Below are 13,247 nucleotides of genomic sequence, written 5' to 3'. Positions count from 1 at the left end.
GCTTTTATTTCACAAATAATAAAACGCTATCAGTAGGGGTATTATGTAAACAACAGGCATGAAAAGAAGCATCCTGATAGCAAAAATGGATTTTGCACCAAGCCTGTAAGGAAAAATTAGTTTGTTTTTTCCTCCTCTCTCACAAGCACAGTAGGGTGTAATTTCTCAACTGAAAACAAAATAAAACCCAAATAAACAAAAAAAACCCCAAACACCACCAGCATCTTTACCATGAAGGCAACCCTGACTGGTGTTTTAAGCAAATCTGTACTGCACAGCTGAAGTGTTTGATATTCAGTAGGCATATGAGGGACTAAAATGAATTTATTCACACAAATAGGCCAGGCCAGCCTGACCCTGGCCCATCACCCCAGCCAACATCCACAAAAATGAGGTTGGCACATGGGCCTGTTGGTGGGTCTATCTCAGGGGGCCCACGGTTGACTAGGGCAGGGCCATGGACAGCTGGAGACTGGGTATGCTGAAGCATCACTGGAACAACAGCATACAGTCCCAGAGCGATGACATAGGGTCTTGAGTTATAGGCAGGGTGGAGGGAGGCACCCAGGAGGTGGCTTGGCAGAGCATGCAGAAACTAGTAGTGCAGCAAGAACTTTCACACATTTGGAATGACTGTTCTTAACTTTTAAAGGCTGTAGTTTTATTTTTTAACAAAAAAAAACAACCAAAAAAACCAAACAAACAAAACCCCACAAAGCAGTCCCCACAACAAAACAAAATCCATGAAACATTCTGCACCCAGAATTATTTGGCCTGTGCAGTCTTTGAGGATAAGTTTTTTTTCCCCCTCTTTTCCAAACTGGAAGCAAACCTCAAATCATCCAAACATGGATCCAGCTCCCTAGCCTTAATCAGGGCAGGACAAACAGGTGCAAAGAGAAATAAACTGAAATGACTACAAAGGTATAAGAAAACAAAAAGGTTTCTTAAGTTTGCTAAGATGTAAGACACTAAGAAAAGTCACTGCCTTCTCCTTACCCTCTCTACCCATAGCCTTTGCATCTCTCTTCTGCCCCATCCTCAACCACTGTGTGGCTGGTGTGCCATTTAAAGCATGACATGAAGAAGAGGCAGTTTTATGAATGTGCACAGCTACAACTATGTATCTGCTGGAAACAGATACTGGCAGCAAGCATATGGTTCTGAGAAGCAGTGCAGAAGTATCATCTCGAGGTGCTAGAAAGGAACAAGTTGTTTTACCTTGACTTCCAGACCTTCACCATCAATTCCAAACCTCTTAAGTAAGGGTAGAGATGTTGCCTTAAGGACATCAACCTACAAACACAGAATTAAAATAAACAGACTCTTTATTAGAAGTCACGTTAGTCAGTAATTTTAAAATCACTGCATTATGAAGTGTCTAACAAAGGCAAGAATTCTCCAAGTATTCCACAGGAAGACAGAGGAATGCAGCACAGAGCTTCAGCTATTCCTAAACAAACACATTATGTCACAGCTCAAAAAATGTACTTTACTGAAACCAGCTAGTGGATTTTTTCTGTCATTGTTAAAAATTTCTACAGTTAAATAAATCATGACTGCAAGACCCTTTGCATTTTGGACCAGACCCTTTGACAGGAAGAACCTTATCCTCTGTCAAGAAATCCTTTTCAGCTGTTTGTGAGAAACAAAAGCGTCTATATAACATCTCTTCAAATATTAAGACGAGTCTGAAATGGGTGAGACATCTTCCATGTACTCCCTCTGAGCCAGATGCTCACCAGATTCAGATCTAAGCATAATTTTCATTGCCATTACTCCTCCTAATTGATGATCTAACGTAACAGTGACTGTTGTCTTTTTTTCCCTCTGCTGAAACTTCAGAAGCATTGCCAAAAGTGACAAAAATGATTTAGCAGTGCAGCAGCACAGGACAAGCAGTTTGGGAGACAGAGGGCCAGGACAGCATGACCAAAAAACTAAATTCAGGTGAAGAAAACAAGCATGCAGTAGATATCAGCTGAGAAGCAGACAAAAAAACACAATAAAAAAACCCAGAGCATTGTCCTTCCTGTGCCTTCATCCAGAATACACAACTTTTTGGAGTGTCATTCTCTCTGCTTTGCAGAGTGCAATTACTAGCATAGACCTCATCTACAAAGCAGTCAAACAGCTGTAAGAGCTACCTGAGTGCCCATTACAGGTGCGTGCCCCAGTTCTTGTTCTTCAAATCCTGCTGCTCAACACACTTACTCTCTTACAGAGAGGCATTTGTTGTTGTTCTTAATGGTAGTATCAGTAAAATTATGTAAGTCAATGACTCGTTTTTTTCTATGGCTGTTTTTGGAAGCTTTTTACAACCAGGCTGCCTTATTTAGGCCCTTTGGTAGCACTCATTAATTACATACATTTGATGTTCACAGCAGAAACCTTTACTAACATGCCCACACATAACATCCTGGCAGAGGTTCCAACAAGCTGATGTGGTCTGGATTTAAGTTACACAAAATTTCTCCCCCCTTTCTTACGAAATAAAATATACCAGTGAAAAACAATAAAGTTTCTTCTCCATTTCCACTTCTGTAATACTTTGGACTGAACTCTATCTCTGGTGAAAGCATTTTATATCAGTATTAGAAAGTTGGATCAATTTGGAGTCTGTTTTGTCCGTTTCAAAAGTCTTAGAGATTCACCCTATTTCCCAGTCCTCAGACAAATGATAGATGTGATACTTATCAGGTCCCAGACAGACATATAATAAAAGACTTTCACAGTTCTAAATTTGCAGCCTCAATAGAGAGGTGATCAGCAGCATGCGGTGAAGAAAAGGCTGTTGCATTTGGCAGACGAGCAGAAGAGGTGGAGATCATGAGATGGCAGCAGAACTGGGACCTAAAGTCATATTTTCTAGCGTCTTGCCTATACCTTGCCATGAAACCATCTTTTGACAGCCCTTAAAGGGCAGTTATTTGATTTCCAGAGCAGAGAACACAACACCAAGTTGTACCAAAGCTTATGTGTCACACAATCAAGAACAGACCTCACCACAAATGACAATTTGCTAAGTCCCATGGACTAGTGGAAATATAACTCTTTTTCCCTTAAAGAAATGTGCAATGTTGGTTTTTTTAGAAGTCACTTTTAGTGGCCTGTAAAATCCCTTAGCTAGAGCAAAACTCCAAGAACAGACATAGATTCTACAGCACATGGCTACCTAGGAAATGGGCAAGCACTAGCTGGTCTGCACAGCCATTAACACCGCATAGAAGAACGTTTATTCCTGCCATACATACAGTGTTATGCTGTGGGGACAAGGACTTGCACTCAGGGCAGGCAACAACGCTCAAAATCACAGTTTAGCAAGTAAAAAAAAAGGGCAAAAAAGTCAGTAGGAAAAACTTGTTTTCATGGGATTACAGATAACTGCTGATTTTTTATTTGCATTGAAAATCACTGCTCCCAAGCCAAAACGTCACGTCAGACTCATGCCAGAAGGAATATAATTCCAATTGCAAGTCCCATAGCATAGCTGTAAAAAAACTTCATTCCTTGCAAACCCAAACATTAAGAACAGTTATTAAAAAAGCACGTTACAGTAGCACTATGTACCTGCCAGAAAAACAACAGGAGGGGAAAGGAAGGGGAATAGGAACTATTATTTGCATGCCACCTCCATTCCCTTCAAAAAGACACCTTACAGAGACATTCTATGGATATATTCCCAACAGAGAAACTTGAAACCACCTTAACTTTATACAGCAGTCCCATATTGCTGTTCTACAAGCTATTTGTGGTCAGGCTCTCTAAGTGGCTAGGCAAGGAAACACAAACAATGCAGACTGACAGTGAACAGTTCAGGCTGGTATTTCAAAGCCATGTTTCTTCCCCACAACTTCAAGTAAAATGGTATCTCTATCACTCATTTAGGATGCATCACTGACAAGCTGTTATCACCATGGTCCACTCAAAGCAAGTGAACGCTGGGTTTTAGTGGCTCCTTCAGAATGGTGCCAACTGTCAAAAAGCTTTCCACTGCACTCCACTGAAGGGCTATTAATACATATAAAAAAATGCTAGCATAAACATACTGTTTATGTACCAGGAACTTGTCCTGACCTGTCTCTCACTGAACTCAGATGCAGAAGCTAACCTTTAGAAATGCCCCTCCTCTCACCCTCCACCACTTCCACTCTCCTCACAGAAGGAGATTTGCTGTGTTTCCTTTTGTCCTCCTGACAAAAAGAGATTTTCAGGCAAAGAGTAACCTCAAACTCACAACAATCACATCCAACAGATATGACTGGATGAGAGTTGAGACCTCAGTGCTGAGAGCAGATTTCAGAAAGCCCAGTGGGTTGGCCTACCTGTAAATAGCTATCATGAGGGAAAGGTCTCATTTCTCTAGATGCACACACACTCATGCTACTCACCTCAGAATAGAATCATAGAATCAACCAGGTTGGAAGAGACCTCCAAGATCACCCAGTCCAACCTATCCACCAGACCTACCCAGTCAACTAGACCATGGCACTAAGTGCCTCATCCAGGCTTTTCTTGAACACCTCCAGGGACGGTGCCTCCACCACCTCCCTGGGCAGCCCATTCCAATGGCAAATCACTCTCTCTGTGAAGAACTTCCTCCTAACATCCAGCCTAGACCTACCCCAGCACAACTTGAGACTGTGTCCCCTTCTTCTGTTGCTGGTTGTCTGGAAGAAGAGACCAACCCCCACCTGGCTACAACCTCCCTTCAGGTAGTTGTAGACAGTAATAAGATCACCCCTGAGCCTCCTCTTCTCCAGGCTAAACAACCCCAGCTCCCTCAGCCTCTCCTCATAGGGTTTATGTTCCAGGTCTCTCACCAGCTTTGTCGCCCTTCTCTGGACACCTTCCAGCACCTCAACATCTCTCTTGAATTGAGGGGCCCAGAACTGGACACAGTACTCAAGGTGTGGCCTGACCAGCGCTGAGTACAGGGGAAGAATAACCTCCCTTGTCCTACTGGCCACACTGTTCCTGATGCAGGCCAGGATGCCATTGGCTCTCTTGGCCACCTGGGCACACTGCTTAGGATACCTCCAGGAGAAAAGGCAGAATATCTCTTTGCCATTTAGTTGAACTGTTTTAGGGAAAGCTTTAAAAAGCATCCAAGGTATTGGAGTACACAGGACTGCATGGTTGAAAGCAGATCACAAAGGGGTTGCTGTAAGATCTTATCTGTGTATATGCAAATACACTTTTTTACACATGTATCTGAAGTTGTGCATCTATCTGTAGATGGCAGATGCTGAATACACTCATGCAAAGACACATTTGCAGAGCTCATTTAGCTCCAGAAGAAAGACATGGTTATAAAATATGGTACTGCTTTTACAAATAAGCCAAATAAAAATTCTCAAAAGCAGATGATATGTGTCTTGTCTATTGTATCTCCTAAGTTGAGATGGAGAGGAGCTTGCATGAAGAGCATCAGGGAAAACTTGCCCATTGTAAACCATACACAATATATGTACACTGGTTTGCCTTTCTCCCTTCTCCTTGGAAAGCCAGAAGGTGTACAGTAAGTACTCCTACTGAGGGCAAGCATAGATAGTAAATATTCACTCAGTTTCTAAACAACTTCTGCTTATTAAAAAATAAAAACTCAAATTAATTTAAAATGTTTTAGCATTTAAAAATGTTACAGAGATTCAGCTGATGGATTTCAACATCCTGTGCCTGAGCTTTGGGTAGTGCAAGCCCCCTTCAAGTACAAACTGAACTGGCTCAAATTCTTACACTCGCTTCAATCAGAATCGTTTCACCTCTACTGGCTCACGTGGCTGATGCCTGAAAAGGAGTAATTTCCAGAATCAAGACCCAGTTACTTAAGTGAGCGTCTAAAATTACTTGAAAGCAACAGTAAAACTGGACTGTTGTTTCCAAATTCTTCCAGAATTTCTCCACTGTGTTTCAAGACAGGTAATCAAAACAGACTTTGATTCTTACTATCTACCATGGCTATTAAGTACCTTTAATCACAGTGACTGGAAGGTTAGCAAAACATCCCTCCTCTTTTACTTTTACAAGAGGAGTACTGAAGAAAAGCCATGAATACCAGAAAGACTCACAGACTCTTCTAATTTCTGCAATTACACTTCACAGTACTTGCATTAATTTTAAACTGGTTAAGTTTTCATCTGACAAAGTTTCCTTAATCTACTCAGAGGGAAACAAGCAGCCTCACTTGACAGGTAAATAGCAACACTGTTCTCCACAAGCCATTATGTTTGGTGTTTGAGGCTTTGTAATAAAAAACAAAAGTTGTAAAACCGCAGAATAACCACTGGCCATTACCTTCAGTGATTTAATACCATGGTAGGAGAAACATTCAATTTAATTTCTAAGAGAACAGAAGCAAATCGTCGGCAGGGCCTCACATCATACTTAAAAGCAATTTTCAGAGAAGACAATTGAAGCAGTTAAGAAAACTGAAAGTCGAAAGGTGGATCTGTTGGAGGGTAGAAGAGCCCTGCAAAGGGACCTTCACAGGCTAGATGGGTGGGCAGAGGCCAGTGGGATAAGACTGAACAAGGCCAAGTGCAGGGTTCTGCACTTTGGCCACAACAAGCCCAAGTAGTGCTACAGGCTAGGGACAGAGTGGCTGGAGAGCAGCCAGGAAGAAAGGGACCTGGGGGTACTGGTGGATAGTAGGCTGAAGATGAGCCAGCAGTGTGCCCAGGTGGCCAAGAGAGCCAATGGCATCCTGGCCTGCATCAGGAACAGTGTGACCAGTAGGACAAGGGAGGTTATTCTGCCCCTGTACTCAGCACTGGTCAGGCCACAGCTTGAGTACTGTGTCCAGTTCTGGGCTCCTCAATTCAAGAGATGTTGAGATGCTGGAAGGTGTCCAGAGAAGAGTAACAAAGCTGGTGAGAGACCTGGAACACAAACCCTATGAGGAGAGGCTGAGGGAGCTGGGGTTGTTTAGCCTGGCGAAGAGGAGGCTCAGGGATGACCTCATTACTGTTTATAACTATCTGAAAGGAGGTTGTAGCCAGGTGGGGGTTGGTCTCCTCTCCCAAGCATCCAGCAATAGAACAAGGGGACACAGTCTCAAGTTGTGCTGGGGGAGGTATAGGTTGGATGCTAGGAGAAAGTTCTTCACAGAAGGAGTAATGATTGGCATTGGAATGGGCTGCCCAGGGAGGTGGTGGAGTCCCTGGAGGTGTTCAAGAAAAGACAGGATGAGGCATTTAGTGCCATGGTCTAGTTGACTGGCTAGGGCTGGGTGCTAGGTTGGATTGGATGATCTTGGAGGTCTCTTCCAACCTGGTTGATTCTATGGCTACAAACTGCAGTCTGGAGTGGGATGCAGAAAGGGAACAGTTTAACAGATGCTTGATTCAGAGAGCTTGCTGGCAGATGCAGAAATCCTGTATACTTCTGGATGTGAAGGATTACAAAAAAACAACACATTTAACACACTTTTTCTAATCTTTTTTTACTAAGGGCAAACTCCTACTCTATTTAATTTTGATTACTTACCGAAGGATCTACTTGATCATTTGTTACTCCCCTCAAGACAATCTTCAGTGGATGTTTCATGAAAGGTGCCAGGCAGAGCAGACCTTCCAAATAGTAGCCAATACTACGACTGGGGCTGCAGTCATGTTCCAAGGAGCCTCCATACAGAAGGCCAGGCTGGTAATATAAAGTGGTACCTAGGGAAGATGCCAGAGAAGCAAACCAAATGAGACCACTGTCAGCACAATGGCCACTACTACAGAGATTGCAACAATGAATACCAGCAAATAAATAAACAGGAGACAGAAGAATTTATGGTAGCACTTCCAACATGTTATTTCTAAGTCTGCGGTTAATAGATGGGCCAATACATGAGAATCTGTCTTGCCCATCATTTCCTCTACTTTCCCCTTCGCCCCAATGTTCTAGAGCACTCCAAATTCCTTCCTTCTCCCACCCCTCCTTGCCCCCACTGAGGGTTTGAATGGGGAGTTGAAAAAGGCAGGAAAACTGCTTTTCCCCCCCCTGCCCCAGGCTTGAAGGGAGAACAGCAAAAAGTGCCTTTTCCACATGAGTACTGACCCATGTGTAAGCCCACACTGAAATTGGGCTAGTGGTTGGCTGGGTTTTTGTACCCAGTCTAGACACTTTGTCGAGAAAAGAATAGAGCAAGGGAAAATTGTGCAATGTTTCTACCTTGAAAGAGTTCCCACCTTGACAGAGCTCTCAACAGTACAAGTCCCCATCTTGAGAGAGCTTCTGCCGTGACCGAGTTCCCGTTTTGGACTGCCTCTGCTTTTGCACAGCTCTCGGCTTTGCACTGCCCCTGCTTTTGGACAGTTCTTCCCCACTTTTGCACTATTCTGTGCAAATTTGAAAGCTTGGCGAGTCTTGGGGTTCATTTGAGAGAACTTCTGGCAGCACCCGGATCCAGCTACTCTCAGATCATATTGCAGCCAATTTCCTGGCTACTCCGAACTGGGGAGACCCTAGCAGTTTGGCTCTCCCCTGCCACTGCTGAGGCAGCATCGCTTCCACAGATCTCTGCCTTGTGGAAGTCGTGTCTCAAGACACTTCTGAGTTTGGCAGCTTTTCCACACGCCTTGGACTTCTGCCATTTGGATCCACTATTGGATACTGCTTGAGCATCGGAAGGCAGCCCAGCCACAGAGGAATCCATCAAGAGATCATATCCTATTTTCTATCTCAACTCTGCAAGTAAAGCCTGTATTTCCCTCAGATTCTCTGCTCAGCCTGACTGATAGTGGGCTCAAGCTGTGTTTGTAGCTTAGCCTTTTCCATTTCCTGACTTCCTAAATCTCTAAATTTGCCCATAACATCCTTTGAAGAATTCCCAATTGAATTGAGTAAACTGAGTATTTATGTAAATAAACCTGAACTAATTTTGTATATAGTTGTGGGTTGGTTTTTTTTTGGGGGGGGTGGGGTTCAGGAAAATAAATTAATTCTATTTTTATAATTCCTGACTCGGCCATATTAATTCTCTGCCTCCATGACACCCAAAAATAGAAGATCTCTTAGCAATCCCCAAAATGATGACACAAGCAAATACTGCCCTCCACAGCAGCTAAATCTTCACCAGACCTAGCAGATAACATCTCAGCACACCTGGTGGCAGCTCATCTGCTATACTGACCAACTATAATCCTTAAAATCCATAATAGAAGAAAAAATTACACGAACCAGATAACATAGTTATGTAGGATGCTTCTCACTCAAATCAATGCCTTTTCTGAGCACAACTAGGCAAACAGTCTTGCTCAGAAGTCTGTCTTTTTAGAATGTAAACCTTGCCTTCTACAACATTCCACGCCAGTTCAGCAGGCCCTTAGCCTCTCTGAAATACTGCATACAAAAAAAACCCCTAATTTTAATTATTCAAGTTTCCTTAACCATCTGCATTATGATGGAGCACCAATTTTCTTGCATTCAGTCACTATACAAGTTCTCAACTTGGTTATTTCTGATTTTCTCTGATTGACCCGAACAACTACATCTGCCAAGCCAAAACTCCAATTTCACTGCAGCAAGAGAGACAGCCCAGAACACCAAAGCAGAAGAAGAGAAAACAATCTCACCTGTTTGGTTAATTTCAATCCGAGAGCCATTGGTCACTTTGTCAATCAGGCGAATAAAACTTGCTTCAAAATCTAGGGAGGAGAACAAAGATAGAACTTTAAAAGTACCTTAAATTCTTTCCTGGAAAAAATCAACTTCAACACCACACTTGCACATTTTCCCTTTTCTGCCTCTTAGAACAGCAAGCCTACCCTCATTTTTCAGTTCGTATAGTTGTGCCGTACAAGAAAAAGGCAAGTCAGTGTAAAACCAGAGATGCTAATTTGAGCCTCCAGGATACGACCACTGGAATGGCCACAGTCCTCTCCTCTGCACATGGCACTTCTGACCACAGTGTCCTGATAGATTACTTAAGCACAGGGTAATAATATCTTCAACAACTTATACTTTGCTCAGTATGAAGCACAACATACAAATCCTATCAAACAGGACCCTGAGTGTTTAGGCATATCAAGGTAATAACAGCTTCCTGTTATTATCTGTAAAAGTCTTCATTTAGAAGGAGACATTCAGGTGCAAAGTACTGCTGCAGAGCTGTTCCTTCCAGAGACACAGTTACCTATCCCCAGGCTTTCAAATTTCTGCAGATTTGAATTTTTTTCATTTCCAAACCTGTCGCTGGCACAATAAGGCTTAGGAAAAAACCCCACAAGTCTCCCCATCACTTTTTTTATTGCTTACTGTGTACACTGCAGCAGTTTGTGTGGACCTAATTCCTATTTGTGTGGATTCTCACTCAGACATATTTAAGGGGGAAAAAAAAAGGAATACGATACGTTAGTATTCAGGTATCCCAAGGTGGTACAGACCAGCATCAAAGAACATATATGAACATACACAGAGCTCAAAACCCAGGCGTTTTTAAGGACCCACACCACCTGCATACCAGTTGTTAGGTTGCAGACTCCCCTAGCAATAACTCTGTGTTACTTCTCAAACAGCAGACTTTTCTATATAAGCTTCCAGGATGCAACAGGTGTTTAAACTACAGAACTACTGGCAGAAAATTACAGTTCCTTAATTTTACTTCAGTCACATGGTGCAGATTCTGCTCTTTGTTCAGATAATTTCTAAAACTAAAACTTTAGATTACAGCATGGGGACCTCTTCCAGCCCAAGAGGGAATCTTTGCAAATGTACACTTACCTTTTGGAGACCAAACCTGTAAAGCAGTTTTCCTTGCAAATGGTACAGTCATGGAAAGCAGAGAACTGCATGTGAAATCGTCACCACAACTGTTATTAACATTTGACACAGTTTACATTTTAACCCATACTTTAAAAAGGCAATTAAAACACCTTTTATTAAAGACATAGCAAAACCTACAAATTCCACCACCACCAAACTTCTCACGACAACAACAAATACTTAGGGTCAGAGTAAACGTCCAGTACACGAGAATGTTCTGACGGATTCAAAAGGGAACTTCAGGGTATAAAGCCTCCTTAAGAGGCTAACCAGCATCTATGCTGGTTCCGAACTTCACGCTTTGTTCAACAAAAACAACGCCACGACAACGTCTCTTTCTCAGTTTCTACACTTTTGCCCTCTTAATTCAATTCAACATGCCAAAGGTCCTATTTAGGGGAGTAAAGAGGGTACTCCTTTAAGCAATGTTTTCCTCAAGTAAGTCCACAGCGTTGAAAGCCCTCAGAAATAAGACGTAAATGGATTTCATGTCTTTCACCGTTAGCACTGTTTGGCGAAACTCAGATAAAGAGAAAACAAAACAAAACAACCACAACAAATCAAAGCCAAACAAAAACACTCAAACCCACCCAAACGATGAAACATGACCCATTAAACTATGGGCGCTTGGGCTTCCACACAGAGACGCGGGCAGGCGGCAGAAAACGGCGGCCAGAGTGCCAGCAGGTGCTACAGCTGCTGCCCGGAGAGCCGCTGCCAGAGGCGCCGCCAGCCCGGTGGCTGCCCACCCACAGGCACACCGGCCAGCGGGTGAGACCCGCGCTCGGCATCCCTGCCCGCCACATCGCGCTCCCGCCGCTCCGTGCGCCGCGTTTCGGACCGGCCCACGGGGGCCCGCGCTGCAACATCACAGCAGCACGGCTGCGGAGCCCCGCGAAAAGTCGCACAACTGTCGATACGGGGTCTCTCCACCGCACATGGCTGCCTCCAAAACAACTCCAGTGACATCCTCCTTGCCCTGGCCTCTTCCACCTCCCCGCGCTGCTCCCACGCCTTCTCCTTCCAGAGCCTCGCCACCCACGTGTGCCAGCCCCAGCCAACTCGCCTCCCGCGTCGGGTAAGCGGGATAGGCAGAGGACAGCTCTTCCACAGTAAGGCACTGGCATGTAGCTAGAACCCCCTGAGCTCCCATTCCCTTGCAGAAGCTGCCGAGGCGGTGTCAAAGCTGCCCCTGCCCGGCATCAAGCCGTGGCCGTAGCTCCGCCACCCTCCCGACCCCTTCCCTCTTCCTTCTGCGGCTGCCGGTGTCCCCCGCTCACCGCGGAGGCCAGGGTCCTCCTCCTTGGGGCGGATCTTGTGGATTTTCAGCGGCCGGCCGCTGAGCGTGGAGAGGACCAGGCGCTGCCGCAGGAAGTTGCACCCGGTGTAGCCCAGGCACTGCGCCTCGCCCGCCGCCCCGCCCGCCATGCTGCCGCCGCGCCCACGCGGTCAGGAACAGGAAGCGCAGCGGCAGCGCGGTCAGAGTGCAGGGGGCGGGGCGGCAGTTTCCGTTGGGGTGCGCTGCTGCCCGGCGGCGCCTCGGCTTTGCCGCCCTCGCAGGGGTGCGTGGAGCGGCAGTGAGCGCCTCTGCCTTCGCTGCAGCCTTCCCTAGCTGCGGGCTCTTAGCTGAGGTTTATGACGGTTTCAGCTCTTGTTGGCTTCTGTTGCGCTTGTTTTAAACGCGCCTGGGCAGCTTTTCCAGACCCTTTCGCTCGGACGGGGCGAACTCTCGGTGGAGCGGCGCTGGGAAGGTTACAGCTCGGCATGAAGGGCGGTGCCTGCGCCGGGGTGGGTTAGGACCTGGGAGCACGTACCGTCCAGCGGGCCTTGTCGATCATTTGTCCTCTGCTGCCTCAAGGGAAAGGCTAAGTAGAGGAACGGGTATGATTTCCAGTCTTCTGGCCAGCCTTTTTGCTCAATCGTAGTGGCAGAGCCCAGAAATCCTTAAAGAAGAGACGGAGCGAAGCTTTCAGTCTTCAAGAGAAATGTGGATTCCAGAAGAGGTGTGGCAGTGTTAGTTGCAAAGCTACAGGGGAAAAAATGCGTTAACTAGAATAGCATAGTTCTTAAATGGGAGGAGCCTAGGTCTATCATCCAGCTCAACTGCCCCACCGCTTCATGGCTGACCAAAAGTTAAAGCATGTTGTTAAGAGCATTAAACACGGACAGGCTTGGAGCACTGACCACCTCTCCAGGAATCCTGTTCCTGGGTATGGCCACCCCCTTGGTAGGGAAGTTTTATTGCATGCCCAGTCCAAACTTCGCGTGGCACAGATTTGAACCGTCCCCACGAGTCATATCACTGGATCCCAAGGAGAAGAGATCGGCACCTCTCTACCACGTCCTCCTCCTTAGGAATCTGTAGGGAGCAATGAGGTCCCCCCTATGCCCCATCTCCAAAGCAGGAGAGCGGGAAGCCTGTTAGCTGTTCGTTGCAGGACCTGCCTCGCAGCCCTCCCCGCAGCTCTGCTGCCCTCTTCTGGACGGATTCA

General features: G+C 45.4%; 1 protein-coding gene across 1 annotated transcript in view; it reads right to left on the bottom strand.

Annotated features, from left to right (window-relative positions):
- The window catches only part of RCL1 (RNA terminal phosphate cyclase like 1), a 34,490-nt gene extending 22,166 nt beyond the window's left edge, over positions 1-12,324 (bottom strand). The window contains exons 1-4 of the mRNA XM_064140405.1: positions 12,036-12,324; positions 9,567-9,638; positions 7,489-7,664; positions 1,222-1,296 (exon numbers count right to left, since the gene is read on the bottom strand). Coding sequence (XP_063996475.1) covers positions 1,222-1,296; positions 7,489-7,664; positions 9,567-9,638; positions 12,036-12,183 — 471 coding nt within the window. The 5' untranslated portion in view covers positions 12,184-12,324. The remainder of the gene's footprint in view (positions 1-1,221; positions 1,297-7,488; positions 7,665-9,566; positions 9,639-12,035) is intronic.
- Between the last annotated feature and the right edge of the window lie 923 nt (positions 12,325-13,247).

This window comes from Pogoniulus pusillus, chromosome Z (assembly GCF_015220805.1).
Source record: "Pogoniulus pusillus isolate bPogPus1 chromosome Z, bPogPus1.pri, whole genome shotgun sequence".
NCBI lineage: Eukaryota > Metazoa > Chordata > Aves > Piciformes > Lybiidae > Pogoniulus > Pogoniulus pusillus.
This window is presented reverse-complemented; position numbering and strand designations above follow the sequence as displayed.